We start from the raw sequence: 24,294 nt of genomic DNA, 5'->3' as shown, positions 1-24,294 counted from the left end.
CTCAAGGTAAGATTACACCCTAAGGATAGGCCGTGGGTGGGATATTGATACTTGACGCGCCGATGATAGATTGTGCTGAGATTTTTCTATATGATACCATATCATGACACCTCAAGGATAGATTGTAGGTCGAGTATGGTTATCAAGTGATGATGTAGCCATCCCGAGGATAGATTGTGGATGGTGCCACCCCGAGGATGGACTGTGGGTGGTCTAGTTAGTTGTCTGTATTAGGGACTAAGAATCAAGATGTACAATGTAGATCCCAAGGTACTGGAGTGGTGGTTATAACGGCTGCGTTGATCGAAGTGGTGGAATTTGTGAATACCCAGCGGGTACAAGCTAGGGTGGAAATTGTGATTACCCAACAGGTATAGGTTTGGGTGGAAATTGTGGATACTTAGTGGGTATAAGCTTGAGTAAGAGTGAGTTTCGTGTGGGGAGATATACGCTTTCGATTGGCCATAGACGCATGTTATCGGCATTATACTTGTACTCGTTAAAGAATTCTAATAAAGTATGCTATGTAAACTGTTTTCTAAGGTTTACATTTTCAGAATTATGTTTTGAGATTATACTGCTGTCATTAAATGTTTTATGAATGGAGTTTTATAAATTGTTTTTGAAAAAATTTCACCCTCCTCTCAGGATCGTAAGTCCCTTGGAGCGTTTGGATCCGACGGGATAGGGACCACTTGGGAGGGGGCGTGACATGGCTTCCCAGATAAAAGAGCAAGGAGAAGTCTGTGAGGTGTGTGTCATAGGCAAGCATCATAGGGAACCATTTCCAAAGGAGTTTCTTGGAGAGTAAGCATGTCCTAGAGCTGGTTCATATGGACTTGTGTGGATCGATGAACACTCCTACAAATTTCGACATAGGTACCTTCTTTTATTTATTGATGATTACTTTAGAATGACCTAAGTGTCTTTATGAGACAAAAATCAGAGGTGTTCGGCATATTCAAAGAATAATACTACACTACATCATTCCCATACAACATTTCTCATAAATATTATGTGACAGATTTGATTGGGTAAAATTTAATTTTAACTTTAAATTAACTAATCATATCTTACCACATAATGTTGTATGAGAAATTTTGTATGAAAATATGTATGTATAATTTACTCATTCAAGAATCAAGAGTTTTGTGAAGTACATTAAGTTTTGAAAAGGTAGCGACAAAGAATACATGTCCAATGAATTCAACAAATTTTGTGAAGAGAAAGGCTTAAACAGACAACTCACAGTTGGGTACACACAACAAAATGGGGTATCCAAAAGGAAGAATCAAACGGTGATGAAGATGTCAAAATCCATGCTTCATGAGAAAGGCATACCACAACATTCTAAGCATAGTCATTATATACTACTGTCTACTTGCCAAAAATGTCTTTGACCAAGGCCTTGAATAACAAATAGCAATAGAAGCATGGGGTGGGATGTAAACCCTGTACATTTGGTGAATTTATTAAATTTTTATTAGTGATTTTTGGAAGGGTAATAAGTGCAAGAATGTGAAACCTTTGAGGGAGTAGAGTGTAATAGCCAAAAACAAGTGATGACTAAAGTGAATTTTACCAAGATATTTTTGGTGAACAGTAATCAATTAAAAGAAGTGGTGGAAGAGAAGAAACGGGGAGAAAGAAAGAGGAAGAAAAACATAAGAAAAAGAGTAGAGAAAGACAGAAGGGGGAAAGGAAAAGAGACAAGAGAGGGGATGGAAAGAAAAAAGGAGGTGTGGGTTTCAGCCGAAAATGGTAGTGAGAGAGAAATGGAGGAGATGAAATGAATCAAGTGAAAAAGGAGTAGAGCTAAGCAAATCTTGCCATTTTAGAGCTAGAGATTTGAAAAAGCAACTGTTGAAGCTTGATCAAAGTTTAGCCTATCTATGAGGTGAGTGGACTAGTAATTGCAAAACAAATTCATGTTTTTCAAATTAATGTTTGAATGAGTTAATCACACATTTTCTTCGAAGTTCATGTGCTTGCATTAAGGGTGTAAACAAGTTGAGTCGAGTCGAGTCGAGTTAAGTTTGGGGTAAACGAGTCTGACTCATTTTGGGCATTGGTGAGTTCGAGTTGAGTCTCGAGCCAAATGAGCCAAGAAACTCAAGCTCGAACTCGACTCGATTTTACACGAGTTGGCTCAAACTCGAGCTCGAGCTCGAGCTCGTGTAATCGGGTTCGAGCCACCTCGAGCTCGAGCTGGCTCGATTATCATTTAAAAGACTTCAAAAGGGATGCCAAATATTGTACATTTATCAACTTCAATTCCTCCTCAAGAAAGTCAACCCAAGTCCTACGACAGATGTTCAGTGTCATTTTTTAATATTCTTTGACAGAGAAACAACAAAGTAGAGAAATCATCAGTAGTTTTGTATTAAATGTCTTCCCTCCAATCCATTTCAAAGTGTCCATTTGTAGTTCTTCTCTGGGGCCACAAGTCGAATCACCTAAAGCATAATTTCAATATGTTTCTTATACAAAGCTAAAGTAAAGGGAAACATGCAGATGATAGTTGGGTGCTCAGCGGAATCTATGTCTTCAACTCTCACTTTCATCTAAGCAAAACCCACCATCCATTATTAGGTGATCTTTAGACATTTTTGCCTCACAAAAAAGATCCTTATTCTAGCTCACACTTGGCTCACCAATTTCACCTTTTTCAATGCAAAATATACCTTGTCTTTCAAAGTAGTTGCTAGAAGATCCTTCCTCAAACAAAGGATCACCTACTGTATGTTGTTCCTTTCTAATGGGGTTAGCTAAAACATCTCCAACTATGCCATGAACTTCAAATAATTCTTGTTCTCCGTCGTTGACGAAGGAGACGGTGAGAGGAAGCGGCGGCCGATAGAGAATAAATGGAAGAAGTTGTGGTCGACAGTGACTAGGGTTGTCAAATTTAGGGGTTATGGTTTTCTTCAATTGCAATTGGGTTTATGCATTTTGGGAAATCAGTTTTGATAATTCGATTAATTGGGAATTGTGAGTCATTTGTCATTTTTGCAAATTTTTACATGTCAATTGACAAAACACCATCAGTACTTGTACATATGCACTAAAACCTATTCGAGCTATTTAAAACTAGCAAGCCTAATCGAGCCAAGCCAGGTGACACTCAAACTCGGACCCTTACTACGAGCCATTCATGAGCCAACTTGGCTTGGCTCGAGTACTCTCGAGCTGATCCCAAGTATTTAATGAGTCGAATTGAGCCGGCTCATGAGCTGCTTGGCTTAGTTGGCAACCCTAGATAAGATCATAACTGCTAAACTTCAAACATTGAGAAGAGATTTGAAAATTTGATAATGAGAAAGGATGAATCCTTGAATGAATTTTCATATATGTTTACTAAGCTTATTATTTGATAAAATTTATTGTGAAGGGTTAGAAAACAGAAAAATTATAGTGAAGGTGCTGAATAGTATACATAACAAATTTGATTCAATTATTGTTGATGTGATTAAGGAAACAAAAGGCTTGTCTAAGTTGAGTCAACAAGCTGAGCTTATAGGTTCTTCGAAATTTTTTGAGCAAAGGTTGTTATGGTGCTCTGAAAATTCAGTTGATAGTAAATTTCAATCAAAGCTTAGTTTAGGATCCAAAAGCCATGAGAAAAGGGCCATCCAATTTTGACTAAAATGGAAGTAAAGAGAAAGGAAAAAATTGGAGTTCTAAAAGGAAAGGCAAAGGAAACTATGAGAAGAAGAAAATATGGTAGTGAAGAACAATCTTAAGAGTGTAGTGTGTATTTGCAAACAAAACAGTCATACAAAAGAAGATCGTTGGTTTAAAGGGAAATCGTAGTGTTCTAATTGCAAGAAGTTTGGGCTTTTACAAAAAGATTGCAATTTTAAGAAGACACAACAAGCAACTTGTGCATAAGCAAAAGCATTGAAAAATGAAGTCGTATTGAAATAATGGGCCAGGACTTAAACCTGTTCTATGCATGTCAAAATGTATTCTAATAGCAAGAAGAAGTTTGGTTTCTTGATAGCGATTGTACTAACCACATGACTAGAAACGGTAATATCTTCGTGGAACACGACTCCAACATTAAGTCTCAAGTGAAGCCTGAGAATGGTGTACTTATACAACTCAAAGGCAAAGGCACCATTGAAATTCAAACAAAGAAGGGCTTCAAAACTATTCCAAACTTGTTATTAGTTCCCGACTTGAAATAAAATTTGCTAAGAGCGGGACAACTCATTGATCATGGATATTTTTTAATATTTGAAGGTCAAAGGTGCACAATCTATGACAAAGGAAAATAAAAGCTTGTTATGGCTAAAATCAAGATATTAGTTTTCCATTGATTGTCAAGTATGCAAATGAAGCCACCATAAGAGTCCAAGGAATAAGTGACTCGTGGTTATGACATAACAGGTTTGGGCACTTGAATTTTCATAGCTTGGAACTTTTGCATGATCAACACATGGTTAAAGGTCTTCCCAAGATAAAAGAGCAAGGAGAAGTCTGTGAGGTGTGTGCCATAGGCAAGCATCATAGGGAACCATTTCCAAAAGGAGTTTCTTGGAGAGTAAAGCATGTCCTAGAGCTGGTTCATATGGACGTTTGTGGATCGATGAACACTCCTACAAATTTCGACAATAGGTACCTTCTTTTATTTATTGATGATTACTTTAGAATGACCTAAGTGATCTTTATGAGACAAAAATCAGAGGTGTTCGGCATATTCAAGAAGAATAATACTACACATACATCATTCCCATACAACATTTCTCATACAATATTATGTGACAAGATTTGATTGGGTAAAAATTTAATTTTAACTTTAAATTAACTAATCATATCTTACCACATAATGTTGTATGAGAAATTTTGTATGAAAATAATGTATGTATAATATTACTCATTCAAGAAATTCAAGAGTTTTGTTGAAGTACATTAAAGTTTTGAAAAGTGATAGCGACAAAGAATACATGTCCAATGAATTCAACAAATTTTGTGAAGAGAAAGGCTTAAACAGAAAACTCACAGTTGGGTACACCACAACAAAATGGGGTATCCAAAAGGAAGAATCAAACGGTGATGAAGATGTCAAAATCCATGCTTCATGAGAAAGGCATACCACAAACATTCTAAGCATAGTCATTATATACTACTGTCTACTTGCTAAAAATGTCTTTGACCAAGGCCTTGAATAACAAAATAGCAATAGAAGCATGGGGTGGAATGTAATACCCTGTACATTTGGTGAATTTATTAAATTTTATTTAGTGATTTTTGGAAGGGTAATAAAGTGCAAGAATGTGAAACCTTTGAGGGAGTAGAGTGTAATAGCCAAAAACAAGTGATGACTAAAGTGAATTTTACCAAGATATTTTTGGTGAACAGTAATCAATTAAAAGAAGTGGTGGAGAAGAGAAGAAACGGGGAAGAAAGAAAGGGGAAGAAAAAGACATAAGAAAGAATAAGAAAAGACTAGAGAAAGACAGAAGGGGGAAAAAGGAAAAGAGACAAGAGAGGGGATGAAGAAAGAAAAAAGGAGGTGTGGGTTTCAGCCGAAAATGGTAGTGAGAGAGAAATGGAGGAGATGAAATGAATCAAGTGAAAAAGGAGTAGAGCTAAGCAAATCTTGCCATTTTAGAGCTAGAGATTTGAAAAAGGCAACTGTTGAAGCTTGATCAAAGTTTAGCCTATCTATGAGGTGAGCGGACTAGTAATTGCATAAACAAATTCATGTTTTTCAAATTAATGTTTGAATGAGTTAATTCACACATTTCGCTTACTGCCCTAAATTGGTTTTTATGATATATTTGGCCTATGAAAAGGTTTATTTATATTTTGGAAAGCTATCAGTATATATTAAAGATATGGATTTCTTTTTACATGCATTCGGCCGTTCCTTTTTAATTAAAATGTTGCTGGAATTTACTTACATATATGCATGTTGTTTTGGGAGTATAAATATGTTTATCTAATGAAGGAAGTGAAATGAAATTGTTTGGAACAATGAAGGAAAAATCCAGCCAATTGGTGGAGCTGGCTTGTTGAATTGAATAATTCGGAGTGTTTTGGCTTTGAATGAATTACAAAGGTGAGGTTTTGACTAGAGAATTAGACAGGTAGTAAGGAAATTAATAGGTTGGATTTATTGTGAAATGATGCTGGAAATTTTAAGTTAATATTATTGACTTGCAGGAATTTTGTTTTGCATTGTATTCATTGTTATTTTGAAGAAATATTGGTATTGTTAATATGTTGGAAATGTTGAAATGATTGGGTCGAGAGAAACCCATAAATTTGGGTGAAATCGCAGTCGTGCCGTAGAGAAGGAAACGTTTCGCCGTGACGTGAAGAATCTAGAATGGCTGGGAGTCTTATGAGGAGAAATTCGCCGAGGGAGGAATTTCGACGTTATGGTGAAGAAGCATTGGGTTTGGGCCGCTGGGTTATTGTTGAGGTGGACCAGTTATTATTATTAAGGCCCAGTTGGGTGTTTGAACTATTGGGTTTTATTTAAGAAATTGATGGGTTAATTGTTTAAGTGGGTTGGCCTATAGATATTGAGGCCCAACTATTTGGTTTGGGTAACTAGATTTATTAGTTGAATTTGTGGGCTTAATTGAATTAGTGGACAGATTGTGTTGGTGGGTTAATTAGTTGGTGCGCTGGTCTAAATTTAAGGAGGTTTAGATTAAATTGGTTGGGTTTGATTGTTAGGCTGACCTATCATTACCTTAAGGCCTAGTTAATTGTTGAGTTGTTGGGTTTATTTAAATTGGTGGGCTAAATTGAATTAATAAGGTTCAAAATTATGTTGAATGGGTTTTTGAGCTTTGAATTGGATTGCAATGGAAGGATCCTCAAGGGGTAGATTGTCAATTTTGCAAATATTAAAGCTTAGGTAGGGGGTTAACTATAAGGATTTAAAAGTGTAGGGGTTTGACAAGAATTCAAAGGTTCAAGGGATTGACGAAGGATCCGAAATGTTTAGGACTAATTGAAATGAATGAAAAATATATGGGGTAAATTTATATTTTACATGTTCGTATTTTGGAACGTTACACTCGTATTCGGATTTACTTGCATGAAAGGATGTTATGTCATTGAAGATTAGGAAATTCGAAGGTGTGAATGTGGAAGTCTTATTCGGATTGTAACCACCTTTTTAATATCCGTCCCCCTCCAAACATCAACTAGTACTCATATTTAATCTCATGTGCGTGATGAGTATACCATCCTGAAGGTAGACTGTGGATGGTACCACCTCAAGAGTAGACTATGGATGGTACCACCTCAAGGGTAGGCAGAGGGATATTGTTACTTGATACCTTGAGGATAGAACGTGGGTGGGATTTAACAGGATTACTCCAAGTGAAAATTGGCCTGAGTGGATTATGATACCCCAAGGATAGACCTTGGGTGGGATTTGACGGGATTACACCAGGTGGATATTGGCCTGAGTGGGATATGATTAGCCTCAAGCGTGTATTAAGATGACCTGTATGACTAAACGATGACGATATACACTATCCTACTGGGACAGGACGGGCGCCTGATGAGCTTAAGGTCGGATTACACCCTAAGGATAGACCGTAGGTGGGATATTGATACTTGACGCCCCGATGATAGACTATGCCGAGATTCCTCTATATGATACCACATCATGACACCTCAAGGATAGACTGTAGGTCGAGTATGGTTATCCAGTGATGTTGTAGCCATCCCGAGGATAGATTGTGGATGGTGTCATCCCGAGGATAGACTGTAACTGGTCTAGTTAGTTGTCTGTATTAGGGACAATTTAGATCCCAGGGTACTAGAGTGGTGGTTATAACGGCTGCATTGATCGAAGTGGTGGAATTTGTGAACACCCAGTGGGTATAGGTTGGGGTGGAAATTGTGATTACCCAGCAGGTATAGGTTGGGGTGGAAATTGTGGATACTCAGTGGGTATAAGCTTGAGTAAGAGTGAGTTTCATGTGGGGAGATATACGCTTTCGATTGGCCGTAGACGCATGTTCATCGCCATTATACTTGTACATGTTAGAGAATTCTGATAAAGTATTCTATGTAAACTGTTTTCTAAGGTTTACATATTCAGAATTATGTTTTGAGATTATACCGCTGTCATTAAATGTTTTATGAATAGAGTTTTATAAATTGTTTTTGAAAAATTTTCACCCTCCTCTCAGGATCGTAAGTCCCTTGGAGCGTTCGGATTTGACGTGATAGGGACCACTTGGGAGGGGGGGTAACGTGGAAGAAAGTCTTTTAGTGAAACACTCGAGAGTGTTCTGGTGTGTGTGTTATGCCGAAGTACCCAAGTTGAATAAACAAAAGCTCAATGAGATCAGTTGGAAGCTTTAAAAAAAAAAAAAAAACCAATTCATTCCAAAACAAACAATTCCCACTCAACTACTGCACAAATATGCAATTAAAACTAAAATCAAACCCAACAAATCAATTAATTAAAAACAAAATTTGAATGAAAGCAAGTGGTCGTCGTTTGTCCTTTGTGTTGCTCTAATAATTTTTGGTTGTCTGTATGTTGAGTGACAGTGGTTGTCTGAGTTATTCTTAATTGTACTAATGGGATTTTAGCTTGATGATGGTAGGAGGGGGTTTGGTGGAAGTATGTGATGGCCGGAGAATTAAGCATCAAAGCCTAGCCATGCTAAGTTGCCAAGCCTAGTCGCCAGTATCATGCCCAAAAGCCTAGCCATACTACTTTTAAATTCCCAATAACCGAGCCGTGAGTATTAATGAATGCTAATTAAAACTAATTATCATGAGAAATATCAAATTAAAGTAAGAAATTCAATCAAATCGTGTAACACGTTTATTTTTATTTCTTTTATAATAGTTAATAATATAAACATCATAAATAAATTAACACATATAAAACAATCAAATGATATGATACAGTTGTCACATCTAAGCATTTTCGAAGAACAAGAATATATACACACGCAAAGAAGAGAAGACTCACTCACCAACGTATGAGAGGGATCTGCATTTCTTAATTTTGACAGACAGATTTTCGTGCTGCACAAGCCAAGAAAGTTGCGGCATGTTTGTAAGTTCAATATCTTTCAAAGCGCTCAGATCCTTCAACCCCAGAATGAGTAAGTTGCGATTGCAGCTTCTGATTTCTAATTCTCTAAGGCAAGGCATGGAATTTTCCCTGAAGTTCAGGAGCCATATATTCATCAGCTTCCAAAGTTTTAAGACTCTGAGTTTCGGAAAGCTCTTCGGATGAAAAACCAATTCTTCCCCCACGTAAGAGTCAGCAAAAAGCCTGAGGATGTTTAGATGAGGCAAGCCCCCCAGCACTGGGATTGAATTCTCACTTAGTCTTGATAGCGACAAAGTTAAGGTCTTGAGATTTGGAGGAAAGAAAGAATCTTCGAGTTTAGATTGACCTGGAAGTTGTAATTGACCTCGTAAATAAAGATCCTGCAGCTTTTCATGATTTCCGAAATGCATTTTCTTCAATTCCAGGCTTGGTTTTGGATGTTGATCATCTCCAACGTATTTCAACTTCAATCTTTGAAGTTGAGTAAGTGTAGGGACCCAGTCAGTTATACTTCCTTCGCAATTTGGATCGCATGCCAGCCCCAAATTTCTGAGCTCTGTCAACTTCCGAAGAAAATTGTGTACAAAGAAATCATTTCTCAAGCTAAGCCCCCATAAGGTACGCAGTTTTGATATTGATGTTGGAGAAAGAAATTTAACCACCGCATCATCATCCTCATTTATCCAGTTCAAGTAAAGATGTTGCAACTCCTTTGCACTCCATATCCGACTATAAATATCGGTTACGCGAGTGTGCTTCACATCCAAAGTCTCCAGAAATGGCAGCTCTCCAAGGGAATCTGGAAGTTGTTCAATAAAAGTTGCTCTCAAGCCTAGGTATCTCAAATGTAACAATTTTGTTAGAACAGTATGTATTTTCGTAGGCTTGTATACTCCTTCAAGATCAAGAACCTTCACCATTCTCAACCCTCCTTTAGCTATAATCTTTTTGAACATACTTGTCTCTATCGTAGCTGTGCCTCGTATTCGCGTATCAAAAGCTACAAAAGAACGTACGTGCTCAGCATGACTAAATGATTTCAATGTGAAGCTCTCGACGCCCAAGTAGGCTGCAAATCTACGAAAAGCCAATCTGGATTTTTGTGGGGTGGTGTCAGATAACTGGAGCTGATGGTTTAGGAATCTTACATCCGCTGCTTTTTGACAGAATACATCATACACAGAATTTGCAATTCGACATGTTTTCGGGCTTCCATCTAACTTCCATCTCACTTGAATCATGTTTCGATAGACTAGTTCTTCAAGGTACATCTCTCCAAGATCTTCAGGGGCTTTCTTAGGATCCAAAGATGTCATATATCCCTCAGCACACCATAAATGAAACAACCTTCTCACAGGGATCTCAAATCCTCTGGGGAAAAGCATCATATAAAGAAAACATGGTTTCACCTGTGAAGGTAGATCTTGATAGCTTAGAGCCAAGATACCCCTACCGTTATAAGCTTCTGCACGCTCGATCACTTCTAACCAATCATCATACGTTTGCTCTTTGACAGATAACAAGCCTCCAAGCAAGACTACCTGTAAGGGTAAACCACCACATACTTTCAGGATTCGTTCTTTTGATTTTATCAACCCTAACTCATTCAACTGTTTTTCTGAGATTCGTACCTTCTTTACAAACAAATTCCAGGACTTCTCATCGCTTAATTGGCGAACTTGTAGAGTTGAATAACCATCCCCCACTGGTACATTATCTGTGTTTCGTGTAATTACAATCATTTTATTATCTGAAGATCTAGAGAAACAAAGGACATCTCTGAGAGCTAACCAAACTTGAAGTGTCTCCACATCTTCAATGAAAATAAGATGCTTATTATTGTTACCGTTTAAGAGTTTGGTGAGCCTTGACCTGAGTTCCTCTTCAGAAAGTGTTGCTTCCACCACGAACTCGGCTGGATTAATTTGTTTCAGTATGTTAATCAAGAAATCTCTAGTTTTGAACAAACCAGAAACCTGAAGCCAGACGCGATGGGTGAATCGCTTCCTTACGCGGACGTGTTTGTATATACTTCTTGCCAAAGTTGTTTTGCCCGAGCCTCCCTCTCCAAACACAACTATGAGTCGATGAGTTGATTGTTGATCAGTTAATCGCTTAATCAAGTCCTGTATTTCCTCTTCAAAACCAATAACTTCTTCCTCTTCTAAATAAGATTCAGAAATTGTTCCTCTGTCGTAGTTTTCGAAGCTATACCTCGAGTCATCGTTGTAGAGAAAACTGCCTTGTATATCATTTTGAAAGCTCTTCTTTGGATGGTGGAATTCGCACAAAGCAGTGATTTCGTTCTCCAGTTTCTTCATCTTGTTGGTGAAAACCCTGGGGCCACACAAAGACAAGAAGCTCAGGAAAGGCTGCTTGAACTCCTCCTTGAGACTATTCTCTCTCTTTGTCAGCAATCTTTCTCTCTTTGTCAGCAATTCTTCATTCTTTTTCTTCAATTTTCCTCCCTCCTTATGCAACTCTTCTCTTTGTTTCTGCAATTTTTCTCTTTCAGCTTGCAACTCTTCTTTCTTCCTCTGCAATTCTTTTCTCACAAGCAAGGTGTTCATGGCATCGTCCACCGCGTAAACTGCTTGCAGAAGCCGGCCGATCTTCTGCTCACTCACTGAATTGCCGAGTAAGCTTTCATGATCCTCTGCGTATTTTAAGCATCGTTTCAACAAATGGAGATTGTTGATATGTTTTTCAAACATGGGGCCGACTTCTTTTGGTTCATCCTGCAGTTTCTGGATCAAACTCGAAGCAATAATTCCAGCATCCATGGATTAAGTATTTGTTAAAACAAAGGAAAGAGATGGAGTTTTTTCTTTGAATAGAATGAAATGGTTAAGCAAAGTGTTAATGTTGTTTTGGCAAACGTAAATACTTTTAGAAATTTTTTACACCAACATATGGTATCTTTTTTATTTAAAAAAAAAAAAAAAAATTAAAACAGTTTGACGAAGTCTACGATACAAGGAATATCACAAGTCAATATATACAAAATACATATTTACCAGTTTAATCAATTATCATCTAGTTTGGACGTCTGGATATAAATATTATATTAAGATCACTCACCATCTGATTCTTATATAAAAATTATCATTTGAGTACAACAAATAAATCTAATAGTATATATTAATAGTTAAAATATAACGATCATTTTCATTAGAAACACTACAAGAAAATAAACTTAATTAAAAATGTAAATATATATCAATGAACAAATTCGATTATTTGAATGAAATAAATTTAATCATAATATTTATATACTTATATTAATTATATTTTATTAAAAAAATCCGGTGAATAATTATTATAAATGTGCAAAACGAATTTTTCATGATAATTATAAATTTTAATTATCATGAAATATCAGTTTTGTATGATAAATTTTGTATACAACATGATATAACTTAAAATATTCAACCCATATACTTCAAGAACTTTTCCAAATGCAATACAAATTAAAGAGGGAAATAACTTAAATTTTCAACTCTTACTGCTAAAAACTCTTACAAAATACAATACAAATTAAAGAGTTTATGTCCTTGTATAATTCAGACATATTCTAATTTTTATTTTTATTTTTTTAATTTTTTGGTGGGTAGAAAGATTATTTACATGGAATATATTTTTTAGAGCTACATTTAATTATCCTTGACTATGTGATCAAAGGCTTACTTGCTCCTTGATAGCAAGTTTGGTATCCAATTAAGATGACTTTGTAAGAATTTCCTTTTGAAATTATTATTTTCTTATTATTAATTTACAATAAGAAATTATGCTTCGTATATTAGAAATCTAAATCAACAAATATTCCTACTCCATTGTCCATCCTAATTATTATTCCGAAGGGTTAACCTTTTCTTTACTTCTATGGCAATGTAATGCTTTCACAAAACAAAACACATATCATTTATTCTTTGAAAATTTTAAATCTATAAAATTATGCTAACTTAACGTGCAAAAGTTAAGTAATAAAAAAAAAATTAATTACATTAATCCTTTTGAGATATGATGTAAGAACAAGAATCCTCATAAGATTTTTGAAATAATAGAAATATTATTGTCATTAGTTATTAGATATTAAAATAAACGGTATGAGAACATTTTGATAATATTTATTAACTCATAATAGTGTAAATTTTAATGACACATTAACATTTCATTAATGGTAAAGAGATTTATGTTATTTCTAAAACCTCAAGAAGATTTTTGTTATTACATAATACCTCTGGAGATTAATGTTATTAACTTGTTGAGAAATGATAAAGCTCTCAGTCATATAATTGTTTCTTATTGAGAAGGTTCTTTCAAAAGTTGTCTGTTTGGTTTAATATTTCTCACTATCCTATTCATACTATTTCCAAAATATCAGCTTGTTTCCCTATTTTGAAAATACTATTATATTTTCTTCAACTATTTTAAACCCTTTAAGTTTATTAATTTAACTAAACACCAAAAAAAAAAAAAAAAAGTTTAGAAATTGACAAAAACACCCCCACCCACCCCCATTTGCCAAATTCTGGCCACATCGCCGGAAGGTGGCCGGAATCTGGTATAATGGCACACTACCAGTTGGATCTGGCCGGTAGTGCACCGAGATGGCATTTTTCGACCACATCCACGGCAATCTTTGGCCGTAGTTGGTCGTCAATGATGGTCATATCTTTAGCCGTCGTTGACGACCAAACATGACAAATCTGGCCGTGGATCTGGTTGGAATATGACCGTCGTTAACGACCAAACATGGAAAATCTAGTCGTAGATCTAGCTGGAAAATGCCATCTTGGTGCACGACTGTGTAAACCCCGCGTTATATTTACGATGCCCTAAGGTATGAAATTTACCTTTCAAGTAATTTCTTTTTTTTAAATGGAAGGGTAAAATGGTCAATTACATGTATTCAAGATGTGGCCATTATAGAGTGTAAAGGGTGATGTCATTGAAGAGAAATGAGGGTAGAATGGTCATAAAGCTTATTGATATGGTTAAATGGCGTAAACGGTAACCAATGGTATAATGGTTTTTCATACAAATCCATATGATTTAAGCATCCATAAAAGGCACCAAGGGTAAATCATCATTTATAATGGGATTGCTTAATTTTTAAGTGTTTTAAAGAAGTCAAATGGCATTAATAAGGATTATCATTATGTTACGGTAGAAATGACCAAACAAACCCTTATATGAAAAATTTATACAAATGACCCTTATATCTAACTTTTAGACCAATGACATTAGAGTAACAATGGAATAAATATTTACATGGTTTAAGAAAGAGTAGTCGGCTTGTACACCCCAAATATATCTTCTTCTTCTTCATCTCTCAAAAGCACCATAAAAGCCACTAATCCAAGCTTTTTATTCTCAAATTTTCATAGGATTTCAAGTGATTTTCAAAGAGATCATCATCACCACTTAAAGAACTTCAATTTCAGGGTTTAAGGTGAGTTTCAAAACCCTAGTTGTTCTGATCTTTTAGTTAAAAGGGAAATTCATAATTGGTTATGTGTATAAGGTAGAAAGGGTGAACCGTTGGAGCTAAGGAGGAGTGTCTTGTGCTTTGAATACTAAGGTAAGGAAAAATCTCCCTTATGACTACAATTGAACAACCTAGGGTTTATGGAACTTACATTTATTTATGTTAAATGTGTGTGATGCTATGTTTTGGTTATGGATGTTTAATTGGGTGTGTGATTGTTGTATGTGTGCATATGGAGGATGATTATGCCAATTAAGAGATTTGTGTTACACGATTGTTTGGCACTTTTTGGTTCGTAAAAAGGGAGGTTTTTATGGCCTTTATTACTTAGAATGACATGGCAAATGATATGAATGTGCAAATGAAAGTGACATGGTTAAAATGAATAGAAATCGGATTTAGCTTTTTGAGACTTACACTGTATGCTTCACTGAATCAGTCATAACTGAGTTATAGAAGTCCGATGAGTTGTTAAAGTGTTAAAAACTTTTTGAAACAGACCTAAACTTTTATGTTTTAGTCAAAAATCCATTCGAATTGGAAGATAAGGGAAAAACTGTTGAAAAGTGACGAACTATATGGCATCCACCTTCTTCATGGAAATTAATAAACCCTTAATAATCTACTACTGAAATTCCTTGTATTGTATGAGAAATTGAATGAATTAAGTTAAGAGTTTAGTAGGAGAATATAGTATGATTGAGCATAGGAGATGTTAATCCATATGTTTACATTCATAATGGTAATGCATATAGTTATTAGTTGTCTTATGAAAAATTTATGAAATGTTAAAGAATGAATTCCATGAGTCTCTTGAGGTATAAACAAGATCAGAGGAATGGAATTCTTATGGAAACCATGAGTCCTTGAGGTGAAAACTAAGAACAAGGTAAGGTTTAAATGAATCCGATCGGATAACAAAGACTAATGAAACCATAAGTATAAAGACAAAAGAAATAAGCATGCCATGTACATGAATATTTCATAAGTCATATATGTTCTATGTTATATTATGTATGTTATGTTGTGACTTATATTATGAGAAAAGTCCAAAGTGTATGATAGTTTTATGAACTGTTATGTCAAAGAATGAAGGTCATGTTTTGTAGGTAGATAAGGTCCTAAGTATATACTGTATAATGAACCTTAATAGTTATAAATGGTCATATTCCTTACTGAGCAATTAGCGCTCATCCCCTGAAATGTTTTAAATGTTTGCAGGTAAGGATTAAGGCATGAAGTTGGGAGAGGATTCCGAGGGACGTATGAGCATGAAGGGATGTTTAATTATGACTATTGAATTGTTTTGCTAGTATTTAGTGTGTAATTATGTTTATATCTCATAATGCAGTAAATATGTCCATGTTATTATGAAGTTATATGTTTGGTTAATAAAGGAAATCAAATTGCTAGTAATTTGTAAAAGTGTGTATGTTCTCGTAAGGATTATTATTGATTTCGTAATGTACTCCAAGAAAGAAACTATATTGACTTGTACAATGAACTTATTATAGTTTATAAATTAAATTAATATATAATAATTATATATATATATATATAGATATAGGTATAAATTAAATTATTTATATATATATATATACAAGTCTATTCTTTAAATAGGATTTTAAAATAAACTTATTTCCTAGGCGTGTGTTTTCTAGGTTCTCAATGGCCAATGGATACTTAAGAACTACCTGGCTAGGGAGGGGTTTTACAGACTGGATCTGGCTAAAAAAGGTCATCTCGGTGCACGACTGGCCAGATCCAGCCAGTTGTGCGCCGATACGGATACTTTGACCACCCTTCAGCTGTGGTGGCCAGCTTCTGGAATTTAATGGGTGAGTGCGGGTGTTTTTGTAATTTTTAATGTTTTTATTACAGGGGTGTTCAGTTATTTAACAAACCTACAGGGGTGTTTTTGTTAATTTTTAAATCCTACCTCGTTATTTTCACCCAACTCTAGAAATATCAAAAATACTATCCAAAATACCAAAACAAACGCATTATATTCTTGCCTTGTCTTAGTTTTACAGTAATAACTTGCATGTTCTTTCTTTAAGATATCTTAATCAACACATATTCCTACTCAATGCATGGGACAATTATTGTTTAGAGTTGAAGTTTTGTTTGCTTATATGACAAGGTTATGCTTTACAAAACATAAAATGACTAAGTTGATTAAGATTTCATAAAGAAAGCACATGCAATTTATTACTGAAAAACTAAGACAAGGCAAGAATATTAATCCCGTAAAATTAAGACAAGGCAAGAATGTTCAACTTGGTCATGGCACAATTATTTTTTAGAAAGCAAGGTTATGCTTTACAAAACATAAGGCATTTGCTTCCTAAAAAGATATTGCATGACCAAGTTGATAAGAATAAACTTGTTCTCCTTAGCTACTTTTGCCACAATTGACCTAAAAATCACTTCCCATTTTCAATTCAGTGGATCCCCATCAAATTGATTAGTATCATTTACCACCTTTTTTTTTTTTTTTTTTTTTGTGACAAGTATAACCTTAATGAAAATTATTAGAAATTACATAATAATTTCTAAATACACTCATATTCTATTATATATTTTTTTTAATTTTTAATTAATTCTTATATGAACCCTAATTATAAATTTTCTAAATTATTAAAACTTTTTCCTATTTCAAATATTTATTTATTTGATGAAAATATAGTAATAAAGCTATGGAGATATTAATCACACAATGAATCTGAATATGGGGAAGAAAAAGTAAATTTGAAATTTGGAAAAAAAAAAAAAAAAAAGGTGTAAACAAAAGCCCTAATCAATTTATTTTTTTAGGTATCTGAGGTATCCAGGCTCACATTGAAGCCTATCTAATCCTCATGGCCACGAAACACCCTATAAGCTTAATGGACCAAGATAATTACATAAATGTGGTAGATACCTCTTCAATGGCTAAAAGGTTTATCATCCAGTCACAAAAGGAGAGGTAACCCTAATCAAGTTTGAAATTGAAGAAAAATGGTATAAACAACAAACCTAATTAAGTTTGAAATTGGAGAAAATGGGTACAAACAAAAAAATCTCGTTAAACCTAATTAAGTAAGGCTATGTTTGGTATTAAATGAGGTTTAAAGAGAATTTCCTTTTTTTAAATATGATAGAAATATAATTAGCAATGGTGATATTGATAAATTAGATTAAGCTAAAAACATTGTTTTAAAACCTGGATCGGAGGGCAACCCGTTTTGCTACCTGGGTCACGGGTCGATCGGTCTAACTGGTTGGATCGATGACGTCAGCGAATATTTTATTTTTAAAAAATTACATATTAATCCCTTAAATTTTAATATATTACGAATATTCCCCTAAAAAGTTTAAATTAGTCCCTAAAATTTTTATTTTTTTTCAAAAATGCCCCAAACAAATTCAATTAATCCCTAAACTTTTGACATATCTCCAAAACACCCCTATAAAATAACCAATTAACCCTTATAATTTTGAAATATTATAAAAACCCCCTAAAACCTAAACTGGACAGGAGAAGCTATCGAGTCCTGATCCGACTAGCCAGTCCGATCTGGTTTTTAAAACAAAGGCTAAAAATCACTCCCATATTCTTTTGAGTTTAAGCACCACTCAATCTCTTTCCAAACCCCAACATCGATTATAAATATTTTTAAAATATTATTTAAAGATATATTAAATTTCATTTTAAGATTACCCCTCTCATTTTATTACGAGATCTCTTTGTTAACCCCACCATCTATTTTTACCTCTTCGATTAAATTTGAATCACCATTTTTGTTTGAAGTTAAATTTCAATGCATTCATTCAACAACAAAACATTAAATTAAGCTAACGAATTTACTTTTTCTGATTATTATATTTTTCATCTCAAATATTTAAAATTAAAAATGAACTATAAACTAGAATACATGTACAAATAAATATAAAAAAGTGAGTATAAAAATTAACTATAAACCTTTTTTTTTGCAACCCATCCTTTCCAATTGCTCTTCATGAGCCAGTTTTCAACAAAGTGATGTCGTATTAACAAAAACTGTCTTTGCTTTTGTTTTTTATTAACTAGAAAAAATGAAGCCTATCCTTAACTATTGACTGAAAACATACCTACTGAATGATTGAACCTGAAAGATTGAAGACAACCCAAATGCTTATACACAACTTCAACCTGCAGAAAATGAGCAACAACATACAAAAATGCAATAAAATCAATGATCAAAAGAGTGATCCCGACTATTGGACCTACTCTCAGGATTATAAGCCTGTTTACCATGATGATGGCGGGAGCGTTTTTCCCCATCTCTAGAGCTCCTTTTGCTAGTTTCATCTTCCTTGTCAGCATAGCTTCTTCTATAATAGTCTTCTTCCTTATCCACCAACCTTTTGTGAGTGCGATCTTCCCTATCCCTAGAGCTCCTTTGGTAATACTGGTCTTCCCTCTCTGCAGTACTAGCTTTATAATAGCTTTCTTCTCTATCCACTGAACTTCTTTTGCGAGAGCGGTCATTCCTTTCAACAGAGCTTTTATTATGATGTCGATCTTCCCTCTCCCTAGAGCTACCTCTATGAGCTTGTTCTTCACTGTGCTTAGAGCTCCTCTTGAGAGAGCTTTCTTCCTTGTCTACAGAGCTCCTTTTTCTTCTGGGCGGAGATGGAACCTAAAATGTAGGAACATGAGAGAAAACTCATTCATAAAATAAATTTTACATAGTCGGATTTCGGAAATTTTAAAGCAAACATATTTCAATTGGAGTATTTCACACTGATAATTTGAAATTTGGTACTAATCTAAAAAGTCATAATATTTTGTAGTACTACCAATTTTGGAAAGTCTCAGGTGCCGTGACAGAAAAGAGTATGAAATGCTTATTGGCAAATAACATTGCACAAGCAAGTTTATATACACTACAGTTTAGGGAGTTGTAAAAGATAAACTACCTTAAGGCGATGAATATATCTTCCTTCTGGTGGAGGAGGAATGCCAAGTCTCTTCAAATCATCATATGGGATGGGTCGCCTGGTTTTGTAAAGAGGTGATATATACATAATCAATAAATAACTATATCTGAAAACCTGTGCATAATTTTCCACCATATAGCTACCAAACAAAAATGAATTTAAATAGTTATTTCTCCATTTTGGGGACTTTTACTCAGACAACCTAAAAGCAGAACCTACTCTGTTTTACAATATTATTAAAAACCAGAAATTAAATTGAGCTTACAGCAATAATTTACCTAAACAAAATGTTCTACTGAATCAGACATCAGTAACTAGAAAACAATAGCACAAGCCTTAGCTGAATGCAGATTACTATGAAAATAACTATTGCCATCCATCTGAATAGCTTAGGTCAAATTCAAGCTATTTCTTATACTAGATGAATCAGGAACAATCAGCAAACAAAAGAAAAATCTAATAATTCGTTAAGATTTTAATATTGAAATAGCTATGCATAGTATAGTTGGTTAATATAGGTTGAGTAACAAGCAAATCCTGAGGGATTAAGCACTACTTGCACCCTACCTAGCCAATCTTCAGGGTGAGTAATCAAGCCCAGGGTCAGAAACAGAGGACCTTTCTAACTGATGATAAACAGTTTAATTGACATTACATAATTACTATTCTTGTATATTTTGTTTAATTTACTGTAGCCTTGACATCCGATTATCAAGAAACGGTTTATGAGTGGTCTAAAATCAGATGAGAAAATACAGAAAAGCATGCAATTTTCAGAAACAAAATGTATCTGAAAAGAAATAAAGAATATGACCAGTAGTCAATTTAGTGAAGAAGGAACAAGTCTGTAAAAATCTGTGTCGCATGGATAATCATTTTGCATAATTCCTCAAATTTACAACTGAACCACCACGCATACGAAAAGATCAGAAGATTATGAGAACCACATAGCATATGATAATAACACGAGGATGCAAATAAACACTTAATTCCATTCTAACATCTATCTATGCTTTATTCTTCCTACCTCCCTCCGTTTCCACCACACATTCCTCCAAAGAAAAAAACCCACCCCAGAACCTTTACCCAAAAGTTTTGAGGAAAGAAAAAAAAGCAACATTGAAGCCATTCTTCATAGTACCTCAAATAATAAAAATAAAAATTGGTGATGATGATTCAAAACCATGTATTATTTATTGAGGCCAGCACAACCACTATAAAAATTATTAAAGTTAAAATGCATACAGAGGAGCGCGAAATGATCTTTCTCGTCCTCCAAAACGAAGCTGTCCTGATTCTTTCTTACCCCCGAGGCCTCCTCCTGTTGATGGAGAAAAGGAATGAAAAATTTTAGGATTGAACTTTATAGATGCTATGCTTTACAGAAGAAAAATAAATCATAGTAAATAACTAACCTAACCTCCTGGGAATCCAACCCGGCATCAACTGTTGTCTACTATAATCAACAATAATTACACAATCATCAATAGTGGTATGGTGAGCGTCCTGCATACCAGACATAACAACAAACAGCATTATTTATAATATCATATAAACCACCCACAGTTAACCGAGCCGCCAGGATGACATCATTGTACAAAACAAAATCACAGGCACCATAAAGTGATCAATATGTCCAAGTATGTTCATGCAGGACAAGTGTGTCCAGGCGTTCATGCAACCACACAATTTAATATTCAGATGTTCACATCAAAAACATATATATAAAGTAGTTACTCTAAGTTTTTTAACAGAGACCTATACACATAAACTTCTCACTTACCATTTAAAATCCTATAAGGTCTAAATACGCACAATTGCAATCCAAAAATCAATTTTACATTAGGAAATCTGAAATGAATTACTATTATAATTTATGTTCAAAAGTGGAAAAAAAAAATCCATAAATATAAAAATTCAAAAAATAAAATGTGTACATCTGAACCAAAATAGAGCTTCCCAAAGACTAAAAAATGATTAAAAACTAATCTCAGCACCTCATATGCACGACGCATCTCTCTTTCAGTTTCATATTCAACAAAAGCGTAACCACGTGAGGCACCTGTTACTGCAATCACAAAAATTACAAATTTCGTATGCCGTCCTTCCAGATCTAACTCTTACAACAAAACACAAATTTCACAAAAACAAATTTACCAATATCTCTCACCAAACGTAAGTTCTTGATCCGCCCATATTTGCTCATTACCTGAAACCACCATCTACAAAATTAATTTACTTCACTTCCTAACCTTCAACTAAATTTAACAGACAGTACTACTTAGAATAATACAAAGGAAACTTTACTGAAATTCTGAAGATCGAAAACTTTTAACATACTCCCATTAAATTCTAAAATTAAACATAAACCTCCTCTAATATCTATTAGACTCTCATAAATTCTCCCTAAGATTATGAAATTTGTTATAAATAAAGAGAAACATAGATCGTTGTAAAACTTTCAAACGATAAACTCAAATCAAAAAAATATACAACCTAACCTTGTGGACAGTGTCTTCTGTTGTGAGGTGCGAAAGACGGCCAATGAAAACGGTACAATAAGGATCACCAATGACCTTCGGGTCACCCAGCGGGTCATCTGCAACAAAACAAGATTAAACCAGGAAAAAAAAAAAACCTTGAAATAGCAAAATTTGAGGGCGAAAATGGAATAAGGAAAAGCACATACAGAGGCCCGCAGAGGAGCAGAGAAGTGCCCGGTAAACGGCGTTGTCGTGAGGGAGAATATCAGTGCCGTCAATACTCCCCGCCTGAATCGGATGGTACGACTCAGCGTAGAACACCGAGTGTATGTCGCGTCGGCTCATTTTCAAGTTATTGTCTGTGCTGGTTACTGGAAACATAAGACTTTAAAAATCTAAGTCTCCGAAATGACCGAATCCCATTAAATTGAAATAGCAAGTTCACAACACAGAAATAATAAAATAATAAAACAATCTTTACCATTTAGAATTTAAGCTTTACAAAGAAATATTTGGAAATTAAAGCATGCCAAAAAAAAAATTACATTTTTTCCGGTGAATTTGACTGCTTCCCGGAGTTCGAGGTCGACTGTTGGCAATGCTACGTTTAGTTCCGGCGGCGGCGAGTCCGCAAGGTGAGGAAATGGTGCTGGCCGGCGATGATGACCCGTTGGAGCTTTTAGAAATTGATTTAAAAACGTAAGAATTTGGGATTTTAGGGGAACAATTTGGTCTTATATTGTTTTATATTAACGTTTTAATCCCTATTAGTATTAGGATAATAGTATAGGGGCCAAAAAAAAAAATCCTATAGGACTAAAGTTATTTATACCAAACCCTAAGGACGAAACTAATATTATCCCGAGGATTGTAGAAGGGTTTTTTTTTTTTTTTTTTTTTAATTTTTATTTTAAATTCTGTAATATACTCATTTTCAGCTCTTCAAAAACAAGAATGTTAGGGTTCTGTCCAGGGGTGTTCGGTTCCGGGTATTCTGTATTTTTTGAAGGAACCAAAACCAGAACCAGAACCAGAACCGGAACCGGAACCGACGATTCTGGTTCCTGGGTATCTAGAACCAGAACCTATAACAACGATTCTGGTTTCGGTTCCGAGTATCCTATAAAATTATAATTACCCCCTAAAAGTTTTTAAAATGGCAAAAAACTCTTAAAAACTTACAAATACGCCCCCACCTAACACTTGTTAACAAAAACAAAATTACAAATTCAAAATTACAAACTCCATTACTTTGTAAAGATAGATTCTCAAAAGTCAAACCAACTTACTTTAAATGTTATAAAATATAAATATAAATGTATTCACATTACTTTTTCTGCAAAAAATTTTACTAACCCCCCACTCTTTAATTTTATTTTATATTAGTCTCAGTTCCCGGTTCTGGTTCCTGACGATAAAAACCGAAACCACACAATGACGGTTCCAAAAATTTGGAACCGAAACCTACCCGTTCATTACAGGTTCAAGGTAGGAACCAGAACCAAACCTCGGGTACCCGTCGGTTCCGATTCTAATCGGTTCTTTTGAACACCCCTAGACTTCTGTCTTAACGAAAAAACTTAAAATAAAATCTAAAATACATTATCATTTTAAAGTGCTATATTATTTAGTCTCACATATTTAATATGACCTACTTCAATCTAAACAAGACAATATTTATAAACATGTTATATTTGTCAATAAAAATCGACCTGAACCAACTTTAATCAAGTCGAATTTGTAATACATCAATGGTTAAAGGATTGTGTAAAGATTTTAAGTTGTGAAACGGTATAACTTAACTCTTTGTATTTGTTTATAAAAAATAAGATTAAATGTAACATAAATGACGTTATTTATTTGTGTATTAATGGTTGTCGTCGACACAATTCTAATAAAAATCAACCTTAACCAGCTTTAACAAGAAATATTTTTCATAACATTATATTAATAGCTAGCTTTCTATTAAAAATGCTGTAAGTATTCTAGCGCCCACTCTCCAAAAAGCTGTAATTTTATGAGATAAATATGATTAGAAAAATTGGTGTATTATTCATAACCTTTTTAAGGTGTTTTTAAGACTTAAGAGTCCTAACAAAAAAAAATATATTAAAGGAGTAACGATGGGGAAGTTTATTCCTTTTATATTACACTAATAAAAAACAAAAAAACCCTACAATGTTTATTAATATTCATTGAACTAAAATTAAGAAATAAAACTAATATTCATTGAATATTTTTGTAAAATGCTTTGGTTCAATAAAAGCCTTTTATATTTACATAAGAGTATTAGATCCAGCATC

The 24,294-nt window shown here is 34.4% G+C and overlaps 2 protein-coding genes across 3 annotated transcripts; both read right to left on the bottom strand.

Annotated features, from left to right (window-relative positions):
- Window positions 1–8,961: 8,961 nt before the first annotated feature.
- Window positions 8,962–11,835, bottom strand: LOC116106453 (putative disease resistance RPP13-like protein 3). The gene has a single exon (XM_031392816.1). The coding sequence runs from the start codon at window positions 11,833–11,835 to the stop codon at window positions 8,962–8,964; it is 2,874 nt and encodes a 957-aa protein (XP_031248676.1).
- Window positions 11,836–18,553: 6,718 nt separating this feature from the next.
- On the bottom strand, window positions 18,554–22,689 carry LOC116106055 (U11/U12 small nuclear ribonucleoprotein 35 kDa protein). 2 transcript variants are annotated; one of them, XM_031392421.1, is made up of 10 exons: window positions 22,537–22,689; window positions 22,198–22,362; window positions 22,010–22,107; window positions 21,666–21,717; window positions 21,506–21,576; window positions 20,924–21,014; window positions 20,754–20,829; window positions 19,488–19,566; window positions 18,820–19,207; window positions 18,554–18,717 (listed from the first exon to the last, which is right to left on the bottom strand). In XM_031392421.1, the coding sequence occupies exons 2-10, from the start codon at window positions 22,334–22,336 to the stop codon at window positions 18,713–18,715; spliced, it is 999 nt and encodes a 332-aa protein (XP_031248281.1). In that variant the 5' UTR covers window positions 22,337–22,362; window positions 22,537–22,689; the 3' UTR covers window positions 18,554–18,712. The 2 variants fall into 2 exon arrangements, with proteins under 2 accessions (XP_031248281.1, XP_031248274.1); XM_031392414.1 differs by having other exon boundaries at window positions 18,554–19,207.
- Window positions 22,690–24,294: the final 1,605 nt, after the last annotated feature.

This window comes from Pistacia vera, unplaced genomic scaffold (assembly GCF_008641045.1).
Source record: "Pistacia vera cultivar Batoury unplaced genomic scaffold, PisVer_v2 Contig117, whole genome shotgun sequence".
NCBI classification, from domain to species: Eukaryota; Viridiplantae; Streptophyta; class Magnoliopsida; order Sapindales; family Anacardiaceae; genus Pistacia; species Pistacia vera.
The sequence above is the reverse complement of the archived record's forward strand: the minus strand, read 5'-3'. Positions and strand labels throughout refer to the sequence as shown.

Coding starts and splice junctions, on each gene's coding strand:
- LOC116106055 (XM_031392414.1), bottom strand. CDS start 22,336: ATGAGCCGACGCGACATACACTCGGTGTTCTACGCTGAGTCGTACCAT. Junction 21,577..21,665: donor ACGTTTGGTGAGAGATATTG/GTAAATTTGTTT, acceptor TTGTGATTGCAG/TAACAGGTGCCTCACGTGGT. Junction 21,015..21,505: donor AGATGCGTCGTGCATATGAG/GTGCTGAGATTA, acceptor TCTGGTATGCAG/GACGCTCACCATACCACTAT.
- LOC116106453 (XM_031392816.1), bottom strand. CDS start 11,835: ATGGATGCTGGAATTATTGCTTCGAGTTTGATCCAGAAACTGCAGGAT.